At 40.5% G+C, this 26566-nt stretch overlaps 1 protein-coding gene across 1 annotated transcript in view; it reads left to right on the top strand.

The window, feature by feature from the left end:
* The window catches only part of MYO3A (myosin IIIA), a 175920-nt gene that overhangs the window by 56394 nt on the left and 92960 nt on the right, over window positions 1–26566 (top strand). Inside the window, exons 5-13 of the mRNA XM_074986283.1 lie at window positions 741–817; window positions 1926–2071; window positions 3937–4002; window positions 5743–5898; window positions 16631–16657; window positions 17010–17109; window positions 19776–19892; window positions 22713–22817; window positions 22924–23007. Coding sequence (XP_074842384.1) covers window positions 741–817; window positions 1926–2071; window positions 3937–4002; window positions 5743–5898; window positions 16631–16657; window positions 17010–17109; window positions 19776–19892; window positions 22713–22817; window positions 22924–23007 — 878 coding nt within the window. The remainder of the gene's footprint in view (window positions 1–740; window positions 818–1925; window positions 2072–3936; window positions 4003–5742; window positions 5899–16630; window positions 16658–17009; window positions 17110–19775; window positions 19893–22712; window positions 22818–22923; window positions 23008–26566) is intronic.

Genomic DNA, 26566 nt, shown 5'->3' on the forward strand with positions numbered 1-26566 from the left:
ACCATGATACATGTTATGAGATAGATAGGCCTCATGCCAGTCTATGAAATTTAAGAGTGATCAGAAGAGGGTCTTAACACAAACCATGATATGCACTGGAAATTTTTACCCTACACCTGCCCAGTACAGACCAAGCTGCAGTCACTGAAGTTCTGTATGTTTGAGGAGAATTTAATACGATGACCTGAGCTTTGGATCCATTTTCCTTCATGGCTGTTTAAGGCAATAGGGAAAGTACTGAGTTGTTGCTGATGGAGATTCCCGGTGCCTCCACTGAGGATGGGAGGATGCCAGCAACTGAAATGAAATGTGTTCAACCACTGTTCAGATAACCAATCCCAGACACTGAAAAATCTGTCTATTATTGATTGACCAGTATCTAACATTTGAGTTTTGGTTTAGATTATGGATATCATTTGGTGAGAGAACGTGTAGTTTCCTGCTTCTGAAAAGGACATGAGAATACTATAACCAGTCATTAAAATTGCAGTCAGATTACTCATAAAAGCTTCATTTAGCGTTAAATGCTGCTCCCACTGAAGTAATTGGAATTCAGTGATGTTCAACACCTCATAAAATGACACTAATGCTCATTTGCAGGCAACTGGAATGACATGATTGAGCAGTAGAAAGGAAAAAGCCTTAAAATCCCTATTTCCAGGGTGAGATGATGATGGCTCAGATGGAATTGAAACAAAAGTAACCAGCACTTTGAATCTCACTTCCTTGTGTTCTGCTAGGTGTATCTGCTCAGCTGACAAACACTCGTCTCCGTCGGAACACTTCTGTGGGCACCCCATTTTGGATGGCTCCAGAGGTTAGATCACATTTCAAAACATTTGCCTTTATGTATTTTCCAGATTGCTTTTGACTGTCTCACAGCTTCTCTGTCACTTTTGTAGTATCAGCAAACAGAATGGAAATGTCACTTGTGAAAACTTTACCTTGTAGCCATAAATTGCTTGTATTTTCCTTCACCTGCTCTACTTTTATGCAATGTTACTTCACATATGCGATTAGAGCAAGGGGAACTGCACAGATCACTTGTCGAAATGCTCTGGAGGAGAGAGCACGTTCTAGAATCAGTTTCTTCCTGAGGTAGAAAGAGCCCGTGGCTATATTGTGACTTCAGTCCTCTAATTTTAAGAGCCACTCCAGCAAGGCTCTTTTTAAAGTCAACTACTGAGAACTGTGCGTTCCTGTTGGGGAAATGTAGATTTCACAGCAAAATAGAACTAAGCAGGAGGTTACTTTCTTAATCTGATGTACTTTATTTGTTTATCTCACTGATCTGGAGGTTTTTAAAACAGCGTGTTCTTTATGAATAACCACAACAATAATTGTGTGAATATGTAAACATATATACACATGCACACACACGCACACACACACACACTATTTATAGGAAAAAACATTGAGTTTTGCTTGTTCAGCCCAGTAGCTGAAAGAGGCTGCATAGTACTACTGTGTGGTGCACCTTGGGGGGGGACGAGGCCTCTGCCACTGGTATTCCATGTGGCTAGGGCCAGAAGGGAGAGCCAACTTGGACTCTGTGTTTGGTGGGCTGGTACATTCCTTTACTACTTGAGCACCAACATATGTTTCGTAGATGTAGGTAGCTGGGAGCTCCCACCACCGTCCTTCAACTCCTACAGCAGAAAAGAGAAGCAGGGGTCTGATGTAACCTCTAGTTTGCCCTCTCCTATTTCAGCTCTGCTTTCTACAACATGATGGGCACCAGCAGGAGCCTTGGATATGCTAGATGTCATTTAAATGTGTGCTGTTCAGCAGATTTCTAGTTTATCTGTCCCAGTAAATGTTTCTCACCATATGGCTGTTCAGATTGCTGTGCTTTTCAGTTGACATACTGACAAAAGTTTTCATAAATAAACAATATGAGTGCCAAAACTGTATTCCTCTAACAGGTAATAGCATGTGAGCAGCAGCTGGATAGCTCCTATGATGCCAGATGTGATGCATGGTCACTGGGTATCACTGCCATAGAGCTAGGAGATGGAGATCCCCCTCTTGCTGACTTGCATCCTATGAGAGCACTTTTCAAAATACCAAGGTAATGTCCTCCGACTCTTATTGCCATAGTATTGGCCTAATTCCCACCACTTTTTCAAACTCCCTCCTTCCAGATATGGGTACCTTTATGTCTAAAAATCTGAATATTAAGGATTAATTCTGCCCAGGGAGGAGTGCAAAAGCATGCTGTCCCACATCAGCCCCGCACTCTGCCTCAGGCATGTATAAGTCTCCAGCAGTGAAGGGCTGGTTATGAGCACTTTGTCCACCTTTAACAGACTTCAGCGTGTGTTTAATCTGCTGGCATAGTTCTGCTGTCCTAGGCTGAAGGGTGCAGGATTCAGTCAAGTCCTACATGTGCTGCTACAAATAATCATCTGAGCTTGGAATATCCTGACTGATTCCTACAAACAGACCCTAACAACACTTGTCTGTCTTTTCTTCTCAGATGTCTTGTGAGGTTCCATCAACCCTCCCTACAATGTAAAAATGTTCCCCTGGTCACAAACATACATTTTCACACCCTCCCCCAAGCCCAAATACTACCTGTTGCAACACTGCTAGCCACATGCATTGCAGGCAGTCAGTACTCCTTGTGGAAGTGTTTTCTTTGAGTTTTAAGTCTGAAGCACCTGCAGTGCTTTGTGCTCACACAGTCTTCTGAAGAGCTTGTATCTCAAATATCCAAAGACACCATGCACCCTCTCCCCTCTTCAGCCGCTTCTACACAGGTCACTTCCTTTGGAAGTGGCATGCTAATACATGGAACGCTTCTACATGGCGTTTTGGAGTCTGGAAGAACGGTCTTCCAGACTCCAAATCACGTGACGTTATGCTAATGAGGTGTGGGGAATTTGCATCCACGCCTCATTAGCATCTTTCGCTCTGTGCATTAGCATGCCACTTCTGAAGCAAGTGGCCTGTGTAGAAACGGCCTTCTTGAGTGACTGGAAAATACAAGCCCACTTCAAACTCTATTTTTGTTACATTGAGATGGAGAAATACCTTGAGCCAGGAGTATGAGGAGAAAAAAGTTGTCCCTCACCTTAGTTGAATGGGAGTTGGCGCTTGTTTCTTTGCGTAGCCATTACAAATGTGCAGATTTGAAACTCTGCTCCTGAGAGACAAGAACAATTGCTAGGGTTAGCAAAGCTTACCAGATTTGCCCTTTGATTTATGAACCCTACAAATTTATCTTACTGAAGGAGAGGCAGCATTGCCTAGTGGATGTAGCGGAGTTTTGAAAAATAGCCTCCTTTTTACGTGATTTCTTTTTGCATCATTGTATATATGAAGTAGTAAGTGTTCACTTTATGTAAAAAAAAAAAAGACAAATTAAAAACATGCTGCACCAAATTCTTCAATAATAAGCAGATGCAATTTCATTGATGATAAGAGAATAGTATCCGTTTACACCAGGTCTGACCGTAATCCTTCTGCTGTCATTTGGGGCCTTTGTGAATCACAAAATAGATAACAAGAGTGTTCATTAATTTTGATGCTTTGGTCATGGGCAGGTAAAAGCAATGAACCTCTGACACTTTTTGTGAAATTTAAGATAGAACTCCTGATTTAAAAGAAAAAAATCAGTTACCTCGTGCTTTGAAAGAAAGAAGATCCTGTCACTGTATACAAATAGTGAATAATAGGCCTGTAGGTTCATTTGCTTTTATTGACATGCTTGAAAAATGGGAGGAACTCTTGGTTATATTTGGTAGCTGTTCTTGATGCTTACGTAAAGCAGAAGGTTAGTGAACATTGTATTGCTTACACAATGCTCCTTTAAGCAGTGGAAATCAATATTTTTTTCAATGGTCCTCCTAAAAGTCATTACTCAACCTGCCTTCTCATGCTGTTTTTGGTAATTGTGTACATATTAACTTATCGTAATACTGACCCTTACAGAAATCCACCTCCAACATTACGCCAACCGGAGCTGTGGTCATCTGAATTCAATGACTTTATTAACAAGTGAGTAATGATTGAGACTATTAATTGAGACCCCTTTAACCAAATAAGATGTGCACGTAAATGTAGTTTGTACTCTGGAAATCTGTCACTACAACTATATGTCTCCCTTGTTCCCTCACATTATTTATTAAAGTAAGCATGCTTTGTATAAATTCGTCTTTTTATTTGTAAATTTTTTTATATCTTAAAAATTTTCACAGAGTGGGAAAAACATTTCCTGCCCAGTTCTCATGGAGCAAGATCTGAACTTATGTAGGTGTCTAGTAAGGAACTCCTATTAGGGGCTTTTGTAGCCTCTTAAGTAATCACATTGTTACACCATATAAATGCACTTTTATTAAGCACATTTAATAAGCAAATTTCTGTAAAATATACAAATAATTAAAAAATAAAGGATTATGAGGTGCAGACTTACACAGCTCAGATGATGTCAACAGAACTTCACCAACTTTCACCAGCTGCTTATGACTTTGTAGTTGATGTACTTGATGTTCACTAAGTAATAATTTATGAGTTTATTTTAAGCTTCTCCTCCCCACCAACTCCGCAATATAGGTGCAAACTGTGGTGGTGGTTTGGGGTATATCCTGAAGTAACTGGACTCAGAGCACAAACTTATTTCACACAGTCATTATAGAGGGATGAATTAAGAGTTTCCATCTTCAGAAGGCCTGAGATGAAATCCTGGCTCCACTGAAGTCAGGAGTGTTGAAGTCAGTGGAGCCAGGATTTTGAACCTGGGATTTAGAGGTGAAAAGTATGTGCCTCTTACCTTTAATAACTGTTTTAAATATGGTTTCGAGATTTCTGAGTTGAGCCATAATAATTTTAAAGTAAAATATTCATCAGAGTTTTAGGGACCTTGAAAAAGAATCCATTCAGGGCCAAACCCTGTCACCTTTGACAGGCTTCCATAGGGGTGTGTCCAGATAGCTCTGTTGAGCAGAGAGTAACCCCTCTAACTTGGTGTCCTTTCTTTGTAGTGGTCAGAGGCTGGTGACTACATAACAACAGATCAATTGACACAAATTCTATTTCTTTTCCAACTGTCCGTATCTCCCAGCTTTGCTGCATACAGATATAATTGGGCTGTGTGGCTTCACAAATTCTTCCCACCCCTACCTAGGGGAACCACACTGGTTCTGTTGCATCTGAGGTCAGTTTTGAAAGCTTTGCAAAGAAAGCAGTGAAGAGAATGGTATATTCTTTCCCTTGGAATCTGCTAGTTTGAATTGTAGTTGTAATGTAGGGAGAATCCAATATTCAAGTATAAGCACCCAACAGTATATGCTTCATTTGTATTTGGGCATTCAAGTCAACTCTAGGGGTTTGTTTAAGCTCACAGTCAGAATCCAAATGTCCCTGAAGATGATTTTTTTTAACTCGAGGTAACTAGCTCACACATTTCCAGTTTACATACCTAGTGTCCATTTAAGTATTCTATTGAGATACAACAATGACATTAGAAGTACCATTTCAATGTTTTTCTTTATTTTTAGCAGTTTCTTTAAGCTGCATGATGTTTTGCCTTTTAAAATACAGTGACTTAATATCTTTTGATCCCAAATTCTATCAGAGCTTCTGTATGTTTGTTTATGGCGAATGTGATTAAGATGCTCATACTTTAATACAACACTGCAGTGGGTATGTGGCTTAGGCGTGAATGAATTCAAAATTGTGCTTTATTGCTGAACAGTGTAGAGCTCCGTGAATGCTCCCCTGCTTTTTCTGCCTATGCAGGTGCTTGACTAAAGATTATGAGAAGCGCCCAACAGTATCTGATCTCTTGCAGCATGACTTCATTAAACAAATTGAGGGGAAGGAGAAAGCATTACAGAAGCAACTTATGGAATTTATTGATGTGTACCAACAAATGGGAGTCACTGAGAAGGCAAGGTACCCAAATTATTTCCTTTCCTGCACAGAGTAAAAGAGTAATTTGAAGGCCATTGAAATTTTCACTATTTAAAATCACTTAGGGGTCTAATTATTAATTAATTAATAATTATTAATATTAGGGATCTAATTCTGTAGCAGACCAGTATTTTCTGCACTGCGGTCGTGGAGGAAGCTACCATTACAGGACAGGTTGTCATATGTGAGGTAGGTTTAATCTAGCTAGCTCGTGTAGTGCTATCAGTGAAGTAGTGGCAACACAGGTTGTAGCATGGGCTAGCAGCATGAACAATTACTCATGGTCCCTGGCAGATTTTTGCAGTTTGCAGTAAAGTCCCTGGTTTTGTATGAGATTGGTAGCCAGCTAGTTACTGCAAAGCTAACTTAGGTATGTCTACTCATGCTACAAACACCTCTTCACCCCTTTCTTACAGTGTAGTCCTACTCCCTTTCACACTGAGTACTAACACTGTAATTAATGGGGTTACTTTTGCAGTGAGGTGCTATTCAAAATGATTAAGGATGACAAAATCAGGTTTTAACTTGCAAATAAAGGCAGTATTTAATTGCTAAAAATGTTCTTTTTTGTCTTACTAGGCTGGGTATTTTCTTTCTTCTAGTAGCATTTAGCAATATAAATTCTGCGTCATTAAACACTAAGATTTTATCACTTTCATATAAAATTTTGAAGCTGGTTTGGCTCAATGTTGCAATTTTTTGAACAATTTTCACCAAAGTAATGTGCTGGATGTGAAATGCACTATACGATCGGTATTGATGTATTTCGCTTGCTTTCCTCTTGTGCTTCGAGGTAAGGGATAATAGATTTTTTTAATGGAACATGGAATCTAAAAGACTTTTTTGACATAATCAATTGACAATGTTACATTTTACCCATTTGAGCTGCACAGAGAAATTTTATTAAAATTGGCCTTATTTCCTGCTATTTATATTTACACAAAATTAATATATATTGCAGTCTTCACATCTTGGAGAATTTTTTGTTTTGGCATTTATCTTTTGATGATGATGATGAAAAATATTTTACTAAAGCATTTGCAATCTTTTAAGTGTTCTTAGACTAATAGGCTATGGTTACACTAGTAAGTTTTGCCATCAAAACCCCGGTTTTGTCAACAAAACTCATGGAGCATACACACACAAAATGGGATTTGTCGACAGTATCTCGACAAAACACAGCACTTTTGCCAGCAGTGTTCTGCCTCAAAGCTTTGAGGCAGAATGCTGCTGTCAACAGATTCTGTCAACACAAAAGCTGTGTAAACACCCGCAGGGGACCTGTCTCAACACACCAAAGAAAGCAAACCTTCAGCTGGTTCACATTTCAACTATATGCCAGATTGATGCAATCTGAATGCCATAGATCTGCCATTTACTCTCATATCCCAGAGAGATTTGAGATTGAAATAAATTAATTCAGCGTCAGTATTTACCATTACAATTGAAGGAAAAGACCCTACCTGAGAGGGAGCTAATTTTAAAGAATGTATTAATTTACAAAACCCAGCATAAAATATTTAATGATATTTAAATTTTCAAAATTCCCAGACTGTATCTACACTACAAAAATAAGTTAGAAGTTGCTCACTTTGAAGTATAAGTTCAAAGTAACGCACTTCAAAGTTGAGCATCTACACACACCCTACTTTGAACCGAAGTAGGGCACTTCTCCATTTCCGGGAATGGAGTAAGGACTTTGAAGTTGGGCTCCCTTACTTGAAAGTAAACTTAGAAGCAGGGGAAAATATGTATAGTGACTCTGCAGGCTACTTTGAAGTAGTGCCTAACTTTAAAGTTAGTTCCTAGTGTAGACGCACCCCTAAAGTCCCATTAACTTTCAATGATACTTAGATTACGTAGCCATTTACGTGCTTTTGAAAATTTTATCCATCATTCGTGACTCACTAGAAGTTACTGACTTTATAAGAAAAAATATATTGTTCATTTTTTTAATTCTGGAATTAGTAGCAAATAATTCTTTTAAGTAACAAATAATTATTTTAGAAATCCGCACAGTGACACTTTATAAGACCCTTCTTCTTCTCTAGTCTGCTGACATGAAGAAAATGTCTTTGCCTACCCCATCTTGCTCTGAGGTACAGTAGTCATATGACACAATGACAGGATAGTCCATTGGAGCATTTTCAGGCAGATTTAGCTTGTCTCTTTTTGTGAACCAGCCCACGAGGAACTGTATTGATGGGCAAGGAAGCGCCTATGCTTTTGCAGCTGGTCAAATACAAATTTTTGTACAGAACAGGACACAGTATTTTTTTTCAGCTCTTTATGATTTGGTCTACACACACAATTGATCTTGTTTAATAAAAGGGTGATTTTAAATTTACTTAGCTTAACATTTGTCTGCAAGTACCATTATTTTGGTCTAGGGATTTAAACAATATAAATCAGGTTGCAACCATAGTGAATATTACTGTGGGTTTTACACAAATTTAACTAAACCATTTTTCAGCCAATTTAAACTAAACTGAGGCAAGTCAAGTTCATGAACAAGATGTATGTCTGCAAGCATGAGTCTAATTCAGCACTTATTGTAGTTATTATTACTTCAGCTCCGGTTTACCACTTTGTGCTTTCATGGGTAACATTTGCTAGAGGATTGCCTTCCTGTACGAGTCTACAAATTATCATAGATTAGCTTTCAATTAGATTTATTGAAATCCTTATTTTAATATATGCTATTATCACTCTACATGCAAGAAAATCAGTGATTACTTTTTGATAATTTGAACTGTAATAATAAAAGATACTCATTTCAAGTATGTAAGTAGAAGAAATTAGAATGCTTAAACTGTAAATAAAGGTAGTAACATAGGGCAGCATTTATTATCTTATTGTCCTGTTGAAAGAGTGTGAAGACCTTTTTTTAATTCTACAGTTTGTGCCAGTGTTAACCTCTTCACTGCCTTAGCATATGGCTGTGTCTACACTACAGCGATCTGTCAACAGAAGTTTCTGGGAAAGCCGGGCGGACAGACAGCCATGCCACCATGATTTCTCCCCAGCTTCCCTCAGCTGGGTGGACAGCTGCAGCGGCACAACTCCTCCCTGGCTTCCCCCAGCTGGGAGAAGATGTGCTGCCACAACAGTCTACCCGCCCAGCTTCTCCCCAGGTGGGGGAAGCCAGGGAGAAGCCATGCCTGGCTCCCCACCACTGGTGGGAGCCAGGAAACTGACCAGTGCTAGTGCGCTGGTCAGTGTCCCGGCTTCTGCAAGGCCAGGCGTGGTGGGAGCCAGGCTGCGGGCTGATTCCCAGCTCCCCGTCACTCTGGGAGCCAGCAAACTGACCAGCACTGATGCACTTGTCAGTTTCCCAGCTCCCGCGAGACCAGGGGAGCCAGGAGTCAGGCCGTTGCCTGGTTCCCAGCTCTCCCCATCCCCACCCTCCGACGTGCATGAAATTTGAGTTATGCTAGGGTGCGCAGGATCGCAACCCTCACATAACTTTGCGGTCTATTGCATTGTCTGTTAAACAAAGGTGAAGACTTCAAAAGGAGCACACTGCAAGGGCACGGTGAATAACGCCACATGCCTCATGGTGTTCTCATAAAGCCAGATCCTGAAATCCAGTCTTTTTTGCACCTGGATCTGTTCGAGCAATTAAACATTTCTCTAGCAGGTTGATGTTTTAAATGGCAGCGTGTTTGAAACTATTTGACAGTCAAGAGTGTGGAGTGTTAGTGTGACCCATAGGGTGACTGATTTGACGGCACAGAGCAGATTAGGCAGTCAACTGCGCACACTAATAATATTCATCACAACAGTTATTTATCATGTGGCTCCACCAACATATGAATTTATCAGGGAGTGCACATGAATACACACCTACACATACACAGTCACAAGCATGGGAACCTCGTAAAGGAGATTTGTGAAGTTTGTCAGTCGCCCCATTAGCACAGTGCCATCCTTTTAATTTGTACCCCTTATAAATCTCAAAAAGGTGAAAAACATCAAATCAGTAAATGAAGTCCATAAACTGTAGTATGAAAAGGAATGAGAGGCTGTCTTATTTTAGTCTTTTTCCCTTTGTTTTAAGTAGATAATGTTGCATATTTGAACCCCGAGCCTTGCAGACTAGTTCCATGCAGCAGATGGACTGTGCTCCCACACACAATGCCAGGAGCGGGGTTCCCTATGGGTGGACTAGATTGCAGGATGAAGGCCTTGGTCTTCAGCAAGTTCAAAGACTTTGTCTTTGTCATGAACATGTCCTGTCAGGTGCAATAAATGTTATTAAAATTCTTTGCTGGTGCAGTTGGCTCTAACGCAATCCAAGGAAGCACGGCAGTGAGTTGGGATGTGGAGTGTACTGATTTGATGCAGCAGATCAGGATATAACCATAAGGAATTTTGCGATGATTTTAATTACTCACCCACACTTTAATTTAGATAGTTACAGTCCTACAGTTATATTCAAGGAGTGAAAAATGAAATCTAACATAATATATTAGAAACCACCACTTTAAGGTGTACACAGTGGCTGTTCTGAAAGAACCCTGCTGAAAGGCTAAATGAGAAAAATGTGTATGTCATGGAAAATGTGTCTTTCAGAGGCAGTAGCTGTACTCTGAACCGGAAGGTGCTGTCTTTGAGATGGCCTTCAGACTGCAGCATTTATGTCTGACAGTCATGCGTATAATGCTTTTATCTTTGGCTGGTCAGCTGTCTTAATCTTCTCTGCTTTCACATTTACCATTATAATCTCTTCAGAAATGTGTGACGATTAGTACAGAAAGCAATTTCTGGAAATAGCAACTCACTTCAGAATTATGTATACTTAGTGGCCTATCAGTGGCTGCCTTCACCCCCAGAATTCGCAGCAAAGCCAGTGTCGTCATTTATGCTTTGACTGGAGCCTTTCCTGATCTTCGTAATGACTTCCCTGGGCATTTTGGATATGCAAGAAAGCAGGCTTGGGCCCATCATTGTTGCTCCTATTTTTTATGTCAAAATCAAAATTCACACGGAACACAGTGGGATTGCACTGAAATCCGATGATGAACTGATAAAGAGCAGCTCTTCAAGACCTTTTAGAAGCTTCAGCTAGTACAGAATGTGGCTTCCCATTCATTCAGCAGTGGTAGCTGCAGAGGACATTACAGCTGTCCTCCAAAGTCTGCTCTGCTGTCCAGCTGACTTCTAGTATAGATTTAATGCAGAGCCTTGTACTGTGTGATTTTGCTTCCTGGGCACTCAGAGACTTTCTTTCTCTCTTCATATCATTGTGGCAGTTGAGATCAGCTGAGCTACAACAACTAACAACCCCTACATTTGACTTTTGGTGACCTAGAATGTGGGTGTCTTCAGTGGAAGACCCTTAACCTTGTTGTTCACTCCCCTGGTTGGCTGAACAAGTCCCATGTTTGTTTGGGGATGAAGGCTGACCAAGTGGTTCAGGAGCTAGCTTGACACTTGAAAGGCTCAGATTCAATTCCTTGCCATGCCACAGAATGCATTCCCTTCCAAAGTCACTTGAGCTCCCTGAGCCTCATTTCCCCAGGGGAAATGATATTTATCTGCCTCACTGGAGTGTTGTGAGGAGAAATGCATTAAAAATTGGGCTGTGAGTCTAATGCAGGGGGAGCCTTTCATAGAAGATATAGCTGTATGCTTTATCCTTTCGCAAAGGTGGAGCATTCAGGCACTGTAAGAGTTTGGCTTTAATCAACCTTGGATAGTGTATTTGTTCCCTCAATATGTGTTTGTACGTGTCCCATGAAGCACCTGTTGGGCCTGTTTTATGAAATAAATGAAAAGGACTGCTCAGGCAAGCAGGCTCACAGTAAGTGCAGTGATGTGGGATCTCTTCTGTTGAATCTCTCTTTGAAATATAGGAGACTACTGAAGTTTGTTACGGGTCACTGGGATAGTGGGCTTGCAGCTCTGCAATGAATAGGTGGGTTTCAGCACTCTCTTCCTGCATAATGTTGCCTTTCACTGTGAAGGCAGCTGTGCTGTTGATGCAAAGTCTGTGTGTCCAAGCCACACAGGGCCAGATTCTCGATGTTTGTTTTGTGTTATTCAGGATGGCTTTACAGCCTCTCTAGGCTACCAAACTGGCTACTTCAGGTTTCTTGCAGGGTATGATTGACTTTTGTGTTGATTTTAGGAAAGTTCAAGGAGACACTTACCGTCCCCACCCATCACTGCATGGTCATCATTAGAGTCCCTCCAGGCACTCCAAGGACACACATTTCTCTTTAGAAGGCAGGACTGAGATCCCCTCTCCTTATACCCCAGCTGTGGAAGAGGCCCAGGGCACTGAGAGAGAAAATAGTGCGTCCCCTGAAGGAGGGTAGAAAAGAGATGGTTTTTCCTTCATGTCGAGGAGGTCTGGGAAGAATCCACTCAGCTCACTCCTCCACCCCCATCACCACCCCTCCTTCCACCTGGGTCTCACTCACTGCTTGCACCACAAGCTCTGGAGCTTTCTAGCACCAGTCCTTACATGGGGCTGTGCATACAAAGCATGATCAAGTTCCTGAGAATAATGGATGTAAAAGCCTGGCTCGCCATCTGTTGTGCTGTGTCTCAGAGTAGGTTTGGAAATTAGGAGACGTGTGACTTAATAGTGCCTACATGGTGGTCTTTTTCCATTTGCATTATGTGGGCCCTATGTTAATAGTCAGAAAAACAGAAGATCTGGTGGTGACTATTAATGAACAGCTTCCAGTGTTTTGCTGCCTTTTAGTAAATTTTGTTTTTACAGGTTGAACCTCTGTAGGCCAGCACCCTCAGGACATGACCGGTGCTGAATGAGAGAATTTTGCAGACCACAGAAGGTCAATATTGTCTAGTACATTACTAACACTTTCACTGCTACCTGGGCTCTTAGCAGACATTTAGGGGTAAACTACAGCCAAATAACAGCACAGAATACTGAGAGCCAGGACTGGTGGCTGCAAACAAACTTTATGAGACAATAGGAAACTTGGCCACACCCATGATAAGTGGTCATCCAGCTAACTAAAATGATGCTGAATTGTGGATGTTGCCAGACGAGAGAGTTCTGGATTGGAGAAGTTCAACCTGTAGCAAAAATTGGTTAGTTTCTCAGAGGCCTACGAGTGTGAATGCCTTTGGGGAAAATGTAGTTTTACTGTTTTAATGTCTTCTTCATACCTTTATTGTAATGCCAGACATTTTCTAATCCTTTAAACCTTTCTACTTGGCTTTTGAGTGTTCCACACAAACTCTGGTATTTTAGTGTATGCGTTACTCTCTCACAAATGGTGGTGAGGTTCGATAGGGTATAATGAATCACACTGTTTTTACACTATTCTTGGAACCATCAAAAGTCACTTTAACACATTCTGACAATAAAAAAAAAAGCCTCCTGTGGCCTCATTTGGTTTTCATTCAATCTTAAAGACCAGGTACAGACAAGAAGAGAAGCAATGCTGCCTTGACTCCTTTTCTTCTCTATACTGCATTGATATTTCTGGCCTTCACATTGGGTGTTGAACATTGGTGTGGGATTTAATGCCAACAACAAATAACTGCTCTGCACTGAGCATTGTGAGCTAGAATAATTAGGTTCCTGTGCCCATGTGCGTGATGATAACAAAAATTCAGCAATGATGTGGCTGCCTTTTTTGTTTTTTGTTTTGTTTTTTTTTTAAGATTTTGAGGAAGTGAAGCTGTATAACTGTCCTTGAGGAATGTTTGTGCCCTCTGACAGCAAAGCAAGAAAATATTTTGCGTTCTTCAAACAGGTCTCTCTGTTATATGAACAGAATAGTTTGGTTTAACAAATTATGCAATACTCAGGATATCAGCCAAACAAACTCAACTGGGAACCTGTCAATTTCTCTCTTCCCTTTTTTATATAAATTAACCACCCATTTGAGTGGCAAGGATAAAAGACCAATTTTCCAAAAGGGAGGTCAGATAAAAATGTTGTGGGGTGAGGAGTAGCACTTGTGCCTTTTTTTTTTTCCTGCCTCCTACAGCAATGCATCTGGTATCCTCATTGGATGAATGAAATATGGTGCTGAAAACAAATCTGGGGTATAGAGTGCTCCTTGGTATTCAGTAAGATTTATTTTAAAACCTGGCAATAGGCAGTAAGTAATAGTTACACCAGAAATTGAAAATATGATTTGTCGTAAGGTTTTGCGTTGGGTGCTCCTCAGGAAATGAAAAGAATAGAACATATAGTTTAATAAAATACTATCGGTTGCTGCATATTTTCTTTGTGTACATTTGCAGTCTTCATCAAAGCCACAGTGATGTCAGATATGTATTCTAAAGCACAAATGACCTTCATGTCACTGCTCAAAGTACATTGCTTCAAATATCCTGATTTATTTACAGCAAAGTATAGTTTGCCTATTAAAGCACTTTCTGTTTTTGAATCTGTTAATAATCATGGAGGTATATAAACACAAATGTAGTGAAAAACAGAATATTTAATAAGACCTTTATTATTATTATTATTATTATTGTGGTTGTTACTGTTATTAACTACAAATTTTAACCCTGGATGCAATAACCTCCTGCAGATAGTCCAGAAACAAAGTCAAATATCAAAAGATATTAGAATGATGAGCATTACAATTAATTTTTAAAATTTTCACATCCTATTCAATATGACATGGCCCATAAAACCAAAACTCTCTTCATAATATTATCATTGGAGAACACATATGACAAGTGCAAGAATCACTGAGAAGGAAAATCTATAGCAGAAAATATCCATTCTGTGAAACTTGTAATCATATCTTGAGATTATATCTCATTTTATAATATATAGCATCTGGGTGCTGCACGCTATTATTCCTACATGTTTTCAGCATCAGAATGTTTTAAATGCAGCTAAAAGATATGGGGCTGTTTTGTGTCCTGCTCTGGTGAAACCATCAGAACAGTTGCAGAGGACTCAAGAAGCTTATCGCTTTCCCATGCCGCTGTGACTGACTATTAACAGTTTCATGGTGGCCCACAGAGTTCTGAATGTCACAGTTTGGGCTTTTACCACCCTCCAGAGGAGTATCATGAATGCTCATTGTGCTTCCTGGAGTTACCCTGTAGAGCAGTGACTTCTCCACAGGGCTGTGCTTTTAATAGTGCAGCCTGGCTCGACGCATGGAGGACTCTGTATGTTCCAGTTAAGTATGCAACGATTTTTCCTTGTGCTTGAGAGCATGCAAATTCTGTACTTACGGGTGGCTCCTGCACAAGGTGGAAAAGCTCCTTGCCTCCCCACAAGCCTTTGTTCCAGCACCAGGGCTGCTCATGCACTCATCCTCAGAAAATAGTCATTATGCTCAATTGAACTTCAGTGTAATGCTAAATGAAATGTATACACACATGCAAAGTGAGTTTGAGACTTGAATGTTGAATTGCCTTGAGAGATTGTATAAAGCACCATCTCTGGGGATTTACAAGCTTCTATTTTCAAGCACTAGTGCACGCTGCCAGATACTATGCTAGAGATGGGTTCCTGGATGTATCAGTTCTGTCTGCCTTAGGCATGTTAAGAGTTTGGTTTGAAGCCTGTTCATCTTAAGAGCTCAGGTTGCCCAAATGCTTCTAACTAAGCTTTGTGAAAAGATTTCTCAGAACCTGCTCCCCCCGGCTTTGGTTTATAGCAAAACGCACAGACATCAATCCTGGGTCTAGGAAGTTGCACAGACCCTGCATGATACCATTTGTTTACCTACCCTCCACTCCCAACAATCTTCTCCAAGCTTCTACCAGGTTTTGGGATTCCTCTTTAATGGCATCATTGCTACCTGGGTGCCTGACGTCCCACCTGTCTCATAGGCACAGACACACGCCACTCCTCCATCTTTGGTAAGATCCAGTTTTGTGAGGTGCACCTCAACATGAGAGTGAATGAAAGGCTCTACTGTGGCTTCTCTGGAATTGTTGTCATTACTGACTCAAGGTTACACAAGACAGTCTCAATTTTATCTCCACTTCACATCTGAAGCATCCAGAATCAATTTGTGTTCTGTCTTTCACCCTGATATATGAAAGCGAGAGATCAGGGGATCTGATCCAATCCATGGCCCTCTGCTGCTGCTGCTGCCGCTGCCCTCTTAGACAGCATTTCAACTCAGTTCAATCTATAATCCTCTGCTGTAACGCCCCTGAATTTCCATTCTTTGATCTTCCCTGCTGTCTTGTGACACATATACCCAATCTGAATCATGATCCTTGCATCCTTTATTGACCCACTCATTGGTTTTTGTGTATATTCTATTCTAGGTTCCTTAGTGTGCCATTTCCATAGTGTATGTGATCCATTCATTTATGGCTTTTCTTCATTATTTCTGCATTGGTTTTTAGACTTCCATTTTATTTAAAAATAAAAATAACCTCTTATGATTATTAAGTTAACAGTTTAGTTATGCTTGTAAGAGACAGCAATTTTGAAATATTTGTCCTTAGTACAAACTTTTGCCATATGGTCCAAGAAAAATCTCTTTAGACTGCACTCATTTTTGGGAAAGGGACTGTGTATGGTACATCAGTGTTTAAACAGCACTTCACTCAGTGTGGGCTCTCTGCCAATCAGTACCTTTGGACACTGTCATAATCTAAACAGTAAATAATTTCAAGTCACCAATTTTTTTAAAAAAATACTTCATTCTAGAGGTTCTGTCTGTGGTCATTCTTACCATACCATTCAATCGTATGATCCCAGATTTGTACTGATTTGGGTACTTTTTCTTTTTTCCAGGTGGCTGCCAGGATACAGCTACTATAGGTATTATAAGTTTATTACCTTTTTTTTTGACAGCATCACTCCAGTCCCGCTACTGATGGCTGACAAATGGACTATTAGACATTCTGAGCACTGTGATGTTCCATGCTGGTCCAGCGGTCTTTCCACATTTTATCAGTTGCAGGAGCAAAGAGTTTATTTTTAATTACTGAACCTTGGTGGTGCTAAGTTAGAAAGTTATATTCTGTGCTGCTATAGTGATCATTTGTCTATTTGAATTCAATACACCAAAATGTTTGTACATCTTTAGGGAGTTGCCCTCTATGTATCCACAGTTTGAAGATGCAAAGAATATTTTCTTACACCCGGAAAGCATATGTCTCTTCTTTTGTAGATTTGAGCGTATTCATACTAAGAAAGGAGATTACAATAAGTCTCTAGCCTCAGACCAGGAGGCAGTAGATGATTTAGCAACCTTGGAAGTACTCGATGAGGTATGATATTTCATTTATTTAAGTTTTCTTGGAAAGTGGTGTTCAGATTAGAGTCAAAAAAGATATGCTGTATTTTTCTCTTAACCTACCTGGCTTTTTTGGTTTGAGCCTACATTTACACACATCAATTACATAGTAGTCTATAGTACTTTTCAGATTCCTGCTAAATTGTTGCATGTGAGATGTTTGGTGTGTCTGGAATAATGTCATCTTAATGCCAAAACATTCTCCTGAGTGACAGTGGTGTAAATTGGCGTGACACCTCTGAGTTCAATGGAGCTGTGCCAGTTTACTCCAGCCAAGAATCTGGTCCATGATGATGATTCAACTTCAAGATGGGACAGCTCTTGATGGAGTATATCCATTTCTACCTTCACTGGGAGTTGAGCCAACTTAATATTAACGCTACATCATGGGCCAAATTCTTAGGTGACATGGTAGCATCACTGAACTGAAGTCAATAGTGCTATGCCAGGTCACACCAGAGCTACATCTACACTACACGTCGAAAGAAGCTCTTCTGAGAGATATCTTCCCAAAAAAACCTCTTTCGAAAGAGTGCGTCCACACAGAAAGAAGTGTATCAAAAGAGCTGCTCTTTCAAAAGAGAGCATCCATGCAGACCCCACTCTTTCGAAAGAATGAGCCAGGGATAAAAAATGAAGACTGTTCTTTCGAAAGAAGGGCCCTGTGGAGTGTCTACACACGTTTCTTTCGTAAGAAGCTTTCAAAAGGGGGCACTCTTCCTGAAACAGGAAAGGAAGAGTGATTTCAAAAGGAGCACCACTTTCTTTCAACTGACTCTTGAAATAACGCTTTTTGTGTGTAGACGCTTCATGGGCTCTTTCGAAAGAGCTCCCTTCTTTCAAAAAATCTTTTGAAAGAACTTGCTAGTGTAGACGCAGCCCAGCTCAGGATCTGGTCACATAAGACCAGCTTTTGCAACAATTTAGATACTTAAATTAGTGCTGCTTGCCCAGGTTTGAAAAGCAGGTTTGAAAAGGTGGGGGGGGGGGTTGTTACTGTGATGAGCAACATGCTGTGCCCAAAAATTCTGCTTTTAAAGCTTTTCCCTCTTGGATGCTATTTTGCAGTATTCTTATTGCAAACAGTTATTTCCCGACATTTCATTGACCTCCCTTTTTCTAGGGAATGCAATGACAGGGCTTAAATCTCCTCTGAATCTACCTTGACAATAGTGCACCTCCATTTTCATCAGCAGTTACCTCAGATTTACCCTTCTATATATGAGACAGAATAATCAGGTCGCAATGCTCTGTCTGCAGTCCAGAGGCAGTGAATGGATGTGACTGAAATGCCAATGTGGCTCTGCTGAATAGTTTAAGGATTGCTAAACAAAAACTAAAATTCCTAATCTCTATCTGCAAATTAAACTTCGCTGACACATCAACCATTAGTGAGCCCTGAACTTGGCTCTTCTGTAGACATACTATGAGTGCTGCATAATGGCAGCAGCCCTTAGAGTGCTGTACATCCTCAAAGCACTGTGCAAACATTAGCTAAGTAATAGTACAGTTGCTCAGCTAATCAAGGCTATTCATCTAACTCGCATCCGACCATGTATTTACATTTGGAATAGCTGTATGCTGACAGTATGATTTCTACTGTTTGCCAAGGCATCGAGGTAGCGAAAGCCGTGTCATGCTTATTAAGGGGAATGACATTCAGCGTATTGAAAGGTCTGGTTCAAATAAAGAAAGAGAATAGATGTCTTTTCTGTGGGAGTGTTATCATCCAGTTGCAGTTGTTGAGTTTCCCCCTATTTTTCTTCCTTCAGATACAGGTGGTTCAATTCTCAACTGTAACAGATTTGCCCTTAGCACAGTTTGAAGTGATGGTGACTCCAAGAAACCTTCTCACTCCTGCTGCTGGCCCAGCAGGGGATTGAAACATCAATCTGAGCAACTGAGAGTAGCGTCAAGGCTGCTCTAAATTACCTCAGGCTACAGCCAACTATTACCTTAGATAGGGATTTGAGAGAACACCCTAGTCTCCCTCTTTTGTGCTTCCTCTGTGGAAAAGAGGGGTGGGACAAGTGACAACAGTAGGCTTACCGGCGTTGTGCCACCCCAGGACTTTTCTGTCCTGGAGGAAATTGGTTTCCAATTTAGGGCAGCTTTCTGGTTGCTTTTCCCTGCTGAGCACTTTAAAAAAAGACACTAAACAGATCAAGAGCTGATCGATCCCAGAGTGTGTTAATTCATACACAAATATTTCAGACTAGTATAATTTATTTGCATTTGTAGATGTTTAGCCTACTCCAAAGAGTGCAATGTAAAAGGCTTCAGAGAGATCCTAATAGTTGGACCTCTATATCCCTTTGATCTGACAAGAGTTAAAAATCTGAGACTTGAGAGTGGCAGTTATGAATTCAAACTAGTGGTCTTTGCACAGAACAATGGTTTGAACCTTTGGGGCAGGAGGTTTAAAAAGTGAGCACAGGGAATCCTAAATGAATGAAAGTGATTGCTACTCATTAATTAGTTAATATTATGTAATTATTGGAAGACACATGTTTGTGTGATTCATAGCAGATGGGGATAAAAAATATTGTGGCCTCTGAATGGCATGATGTATAAAAGTACTAGTGTGTTTCTGAGCATTAATTTGTCATGCATTGGCTTCCCTATTCCTTTTCACAACAGAACACGGTAACAGAACAGCTGCAGAAGAGCTATGCCAGGGATCAGATCTACACATATGTAGGAGACATTCTCATCGCTGTCAATCCATTTCGGAACTTAGACCTTTATTCTGCACAGGTGTGAAGAAAGAGCTTCAGTTGCATTTTGCTTGCAGTGATTTCCGGTGAAATTTGAAAATTTGTATTAAATATTGAGTAATACATAGCATTCATGATGATTTAATATAACATCTAAGTAACAGAATTATCACTAAAACTATCACCTATCAAGTACATGGGCATATATCTGCTGAATTCCTGAGCATAATGAGACAGTTTCTCATGTATTATCTCTCTGGCTATGTCTACACTAGCCCCAGAACTTCAAAAGGGGCATGATAATGAACCTAATTGAAATATGCTAATGAGGTGCTGTCGTGAATATGCGGCACCTCATTAGCATAATGGTGGCCAGGCACTTCAAAAGTGCCACTTTCGAACATGCATGGCTCACCTACACGGGGTCCTTTTCGAAAGGACCCCTCACACTTCAAAATCCCCTGATTCCTATAACCAAATATGGGAGAAATAGGGGGGAACCAAATAGGAATAAGGGGATTTCGAAGTGTGAGGGGTCCTTTCGAAAAAGACCTATTTAGACGAGCTGCACACAATCGAATGTGGCACTTTTGAAGTGCCGTGGCTGCCGTTATGCTAATGAGGTGCTGCATGTTCATGGCAGTGCCTCATTAGCATCTTTCAGTTAGGTTCATTATCATGCCCCCTTTGAAGTTCTGGGGCTAGAGTAGACATAGGCTCTGTGTTTTACCTGTGTACAACAGGTTCCCCAAATTCTGCTTAGCTGATTTCCTGAAAGAGGCTTCGACCACCCAGTGTTGTTACTCATTGTGCTTCACACTAAGGCTACGTCTACACAGCAGCATTATTTCGAAATACTCTCTTCCAGAATAGCTATTCCAAAATAGTTTATTTTGAAATAATACAGCTACACACAAGGGCTACGTCTACACTACAGCGATCTTTCGAAAGTGGTCTTCCAGAACATCTCTGTTGAAAGAAATTATTTTGAAAGAGTGTATCCACACACAAAAAGGCAGATCAAAAGAGTCATTTGCTCTTTCAAAAGAGAGTCTCTACACAGCCCCTCGCTCTTTCGAGAGAATGGACCACAGATCGAAAAATCAGGCTACCATGAGGACTGCTCTTTTTGAAAAAAAAAAAGCGGGGGGGCGGGGCCATGGAGCATCCACACAAGTTTTCTTTTGAAAGAGCCTTTCAAAAGAAGGTGCTCTTACTGAAATGGGAGTGGAAGAGCACTTTGAAAAGGAGTGGTGTGTTCTTTCGATTTAATGTCAGAAGAATGCTTTTTGTGTGTAGACACTGCACTGGATATTTCAAAAGAGCCCCTTTTTTTGGAAAATATTTTGAAAGAACTTGCTAGCGTAAACACAGCCAAGAATGCATCATGACATACAACCAAGCTATTTTGAAATACCATGTCAGGACACACAGTACTTATTTCAAAATGAATAATGAATGCTACTATGGCTTATTTCAAAATAGCGCTGTTCTGTATCTTCAGAGCACCTATTTCAAAATAGACATTATACCTCCAGCAATAAGCTTTATGAAATTCAAAATAACACTCCCGCTATTTCAAGTTTATAACGGTTGTTATTTTGGAATAACTTTGCTGTGTAGACATAGCCTAAGATCCTAGCTCTCCAATTTACCTCCATTTTATACCAGTATAATTGGTGTCACTTGTGCAATGTGTGATGGTCTGGATCAAATAAAAATTTCTCTTCGTTCGTTATCAGTTACGCGCACTGGTTCCCAACCTGGGGTCTGCAGACCTCTGGGGGTCCACAACAGTATTGCAGTGGTTCTATGGAAAAAAAAAGATAAATAAAAATTATCATAATTAATAAGTTTTAAATAAATTGCAAAGTTACAAATCAATTATTATTTTTATTTTAAATTAAATATCTTCCAATAATGTTACTAATTGCCATTTGAAAATCTATGTTGTGGCTTCCTTTTTCATTTAATGAAGTGTACATAGAGACTACAATTGGCTTAGATGGGCGTTCTTGAATTGTTTGGGGGTGTGACTGGGGGTCCAAACTAGTGAAAAGGTTGGGAACCACTGAGCTATAGGAAGCAAAGAAAAGAACGTCTACTAACCACTAAAAACATACCAAAATGCTCAATGGACCTATGAAAAGAAAATGGTATGAAATGGTGATTCACTGCTTTGTATCTGAAAACATGCAATTTCAATCTAATTATTTTGGTTTCATAGTTCATATAATCAAGGCATAATTTCCAATTATGCTAGTTCATTTTAATAACATTTAAAATGTAATATAAAGGATCCATTGGCCCACCATACATTTAGTATAGTAATAATAATTCTTTGTAGATAAGTCTCCTTGGCCGCAACTACAGTAGACTGCCCTTGCAGAAGGGCATGTTAATGAGCTAAGGGGAGCATTCAAATGACGTGTGGATTTAAATATCTCACGCCTTATTTGTATATTCCCATGAGATCTCACTTCTGGAAGAGCTTTTTCCACAAGCCAAAGCAGCCATGTCTACAGGGTTCCTTCTGAAGGAAACCCCACTTCCAGAATATTCCTTCTTCCTCAAACCCTACCTCCATGGCAGCTTTAGCTTCCAGAAAAGGCTTTTCCAGAAGTGAGATCTTGCGCAAATATGCAAATGAGGTGTGAGATATTTAAATCTGCAACTAATCTGAATGTTTGCTTTGACTCATTAACATGCCCCTTCCAGAAGGGCAGTCCAATGTAGATGCAGCCCCTGTGAATATGCTGAGGATGTCACATGGCAATCAATCAGTATAATACATGATAAAATAATGCAAACATAGATATTAACAAGACATTTAAAACATTTGCAATTTTCTATCCCTCAGCATTCCAAACTGTACATTGGCGCAAAGCGGACTGCCAACCCTCCCCACATCTTTGCCGTGGCTGACATTGCTTACCAATGCATGGTCACGTACAACTCGGATCAGGTAAAGACATGTAGTTACACAATCAGGTTTATATCTCATACCCTTTACTTTGCTGAGAGGGCTGCAATGAGGGCAAATAGACCTCTGGTTTTGTCGTCTTCTTCAGTGTATTGTCATTTCTGGAGAAAGTGGAGCTGGTAAGACTCAGAGTGCCCACCTCCTGGTTCAGCAGCTCACAGTCTTGGGAAAGGTATGTGTTTTGTTTTGTTTTAAGGGAGTTCTCCCATAAGTCTTTCTAAAGCCACTTTAACAGACTGGAAGCTACGCTTAAAACTGCAGTATTTTTACAGGTCCCAAATGCCCTAATTGTGTATTGGAATCTTTTAGCCTAGGATTGAGGATAAGTCATGGAGAAAGTGACATGTCCCAAAACAACCTTTACAGTGTCGGAGAGCAAATGATGTGCCTCCCCCAGTTCAACCCTGCCTTAGTCCATTTGGAAACAATATTGGAATGTCATAAAATATTACACAGCCCAGTGAAAAGTGTTACCCTTCTTGGCCAATTCTCTGCCTTAGGGACTGTCCTAAATTTTCCAAAAAAGTATTTTGTAGGATTCTGTTTCACCTTCTGACAAACTCACCTCATTTGTGAGTGTCATGGTATAGATTCAGGCTAGAAAGGCTGACTTGGTGGTTTGGCTCTTTAAAGCAAATCACAAGTATGCCGAATGTCTGAGTTGGGTCACATCTTGAGAGTTTTGCATTCTAAAGGCTGGGTAAAATGAACAGTGGCACATTCAGCAAGGGAAAGTCACAGCACTAGAATGTCTTCTTAAGCTTACAGGAATGTCCTCCTTAGAAGAACAGTAGGGTGATGGTATCTAAGGTGGAAAATAAGTGACCCAAAATTGCGAGAAGAGTGAAAACGCAAAAGCTATGTCTGCATTAGTCCCCACCTTTCAAAAGGGGGATGCTAATGAGACACTATGGAATATGCTAATGAGGCACTACCATGAATATGCAGCACCTCATTAGCATGATCGCAGCCCTGGTGATTCAAAAGTGCCACTTTTTTTCAATTACCTTCTTTCTTTTTTCTTCCCCAAACAGGATCCAATTCAGAAAGGCATTTAAACACATAGCTGCGTCTACACTAGCCAAAAACTTCGAAATGGCCATGCAAATGGCCATTTCGAAGTTTACTAATCAAGCACTGAAATACATACTCCTGTTAGGAGTCTACTACAGGCCACCTAACCAGGTGGAAGAGGTGGATGATGCTTTTTTTAAACAACTAACAAAATCATCCAGAGCCCAGGATTTTGTGGTGATGGGGGACTTTAACTATCCAGATATATGCTGGGACACTAATACAGCGGGGTACAGACTATCCAATAAGTTCTTAGACTGCATTGCAGACAATTTTTTATTCCAAAAAGTTGAAAAAGCCACCGGGGAGAAACTGTTCTGGATTTGATTTTAACAAATAAGGAGGACTTGGTCGAGAATTTGAATGTGGGAGGCTGCTTGGGTGAAAGTGATCATGAAATCATAGAATTCACAATTCTAAGGACTGGTAGGAGGGAAAACAGCAAAACAGAGATGATGGATTTCAGGAAGGCAGATTTTGGTAAACTCAAGAGAGCTGGTAGGTAAGATCGCATGGGAGGAAAAACTGAGGGGAAAAACAACTGAGGAGAGTTGGCAGTTTTTCAAAGAGACGTTATTAAGGGCCCAAAAATAAGCTATTCCTCTATGTAGGAAAGATAGTAAATATGGGCAAAGACCGCCTTGGCTTAACAAGGAGATCCTGCATGATCTCAAACTAAAAAAGGAATCCTATAAAAAATGGAAACTAGGACAAATTACAAAGAATGAACATAGGCAAATAACACAGGAATGCAGGAGTAAAATTAGAAAGGCTAAGGCACAAAATGAGCTCCAACTAGCTACAGGCATAAAGGGTAACAAGAAGGCCTTTTACAAATATATTAGAAACAAGAGGATGACCAAGGACAGGGTAGGGCCATTGCTCAGTGAGGGGGGAGAAACAGTAACGGGGAACTTGGAAATGGCAGAGATGCTTAATGACTTCTTTGTTTCGGTCTTCACAGAGAAGTCTGAAGGAATGCCTGACATAGTGAATGCTGGTGGAAAAGGGGTAGAGTTAGTTTTTGAAATAAAAAAAGAACAAGTTAAAAACCATTTGGAAAAATTAGATGTCTGCAAGTCACCAGGGCCTGATGAAATGCATCCTAGAATCCTCAAGGAGCTGATAGAAGAGGCAGCTGAGCCGTTAGCTCTTATTTTTGGAAAGTCATGGGAGACAGGAGAGATTCCAGAGGACTGGAAGAGGGCAAATATAGTGCCCATCTACAAAAAGGGGAACAAGAACAACCCAGGAAATTACAGGCCAGTCAGCTTAACTTCTGTGCCAGGAAAGGTAATGGAACAGGTAGTTAAGGAAGTCATCTGCAAGCACTTGGAAGGTAGTAAAGTGATAGGGAACAGCCAGCATGGTTTTGTAAAAAACAAATCATGTCAAACCAACCTGATAGCGTTTTTTGACATGATAACGAGACTCGTAGATAAGGGAGAAGCAGTGGATGTGGTATACCTAGACTTTAGTAAAGCATTTGATACAGTCTCGCATAATATTCTTATCGACAAACTAGGCAAGTCCAACTTAAATGGGGCTGCAATAAGGTGGGTGCGTAACTGGCTGGCTAATCATACCCAGAGAGTAGTTGTTAATGGTGCTCAATCCTGCTGGAAGAGCATAACAAGTGGGGTTCCGCAGGGGTCTGTTTTGGGACCAGTTCTGTTCAATATCTTCATTAATGATTTGGATATTGGCATAGAAAGTACACTTATTAAGTTTGCAGATGATACCAAGCTGGGAGGGGTTGCAACTACCTTGGAGGATAGGGTCATAATTCAGAATGATCTAGATAAATTGGAGAAATGGTCTGAAGTAAACAGGATGAAGTTTAATAAAGATAAATGTAAGGTGTTGCACTTAGGAAGGAATAATCTGTTTCATACATACAGAATGGGAAAAGAATGTCTAGGAAGGAGTACAGCAGAAAGGGATCTAGGGGTTCTAGTAGATCACAAGTTAAATATGAGTCAACAGTGTGATGCTGTTGCAAAAAAAGCAAACATGATTCTGGGATGCATTAACAGGTGTGTTGTGAACAAGACACGAGAAATCATTCTTCCGCTCTACTCTGCACTGGTTAGGCCTCAGCTGGAATATTGTGTCCAGTTCTGGGCACCCCAATTCAGGAAGGATGTGGAGAAATTAGAGAAGGTCCAGAGAAGAGCAACTAGAATGATAAAAGGTCTGGAGAACATGACTTATGAAGAAAGGCTGAAAGAATTGGGCTTGTTTAGCTTGGAAAAGAGAAGATTGAGTGGGGACATGATAGCAGTTTTCAGATATCTTAAAGGGTGTCATAAGGAGGAGGGAGAAAACTTGTTCTTCTTGGCCTCTGAGGAGAGAACAAGCTGCAGCAAGGGAAGTTTAGGTTGGACATTAGGAAAAAGTTCCTAACTGTCAGGGTGGTCAAGTATTGGAATAAGTTGCCAAGGGAGGTTGTGGAATCTTCTTCTCTGGAGATATTTAAGAACAGATTAGATAGATGTCTATCAGGGATGGTGTAGATAGTGGTCGGTCCTGCTGTCGGGGCAGGGGACTGGACTCGACGGCCTCTCGAGGCCCCTTCTGGTCCTAGTGTTCTATGATTCTATGATATTCAGCACCTCATTAACATGCGGGTGGCTGCAGCACTTCGAAATTGACAC

Source organism: Carettochelys insculpta, chromosome 2 (assembly GCF_033958435.1).
Source record: "Carettochelys insculpta isolate YL-2023 chromosome 2, ASM3395843v1, whole genome shotgun sequence".
In the NCBI taxonomy this organism is placed as follows: domain Eukaryota; kingdom Metazoa; phylum Chordata; order Testudines; family Carettochelyidae; genus Carettochelys; species Carettochelys insculpta.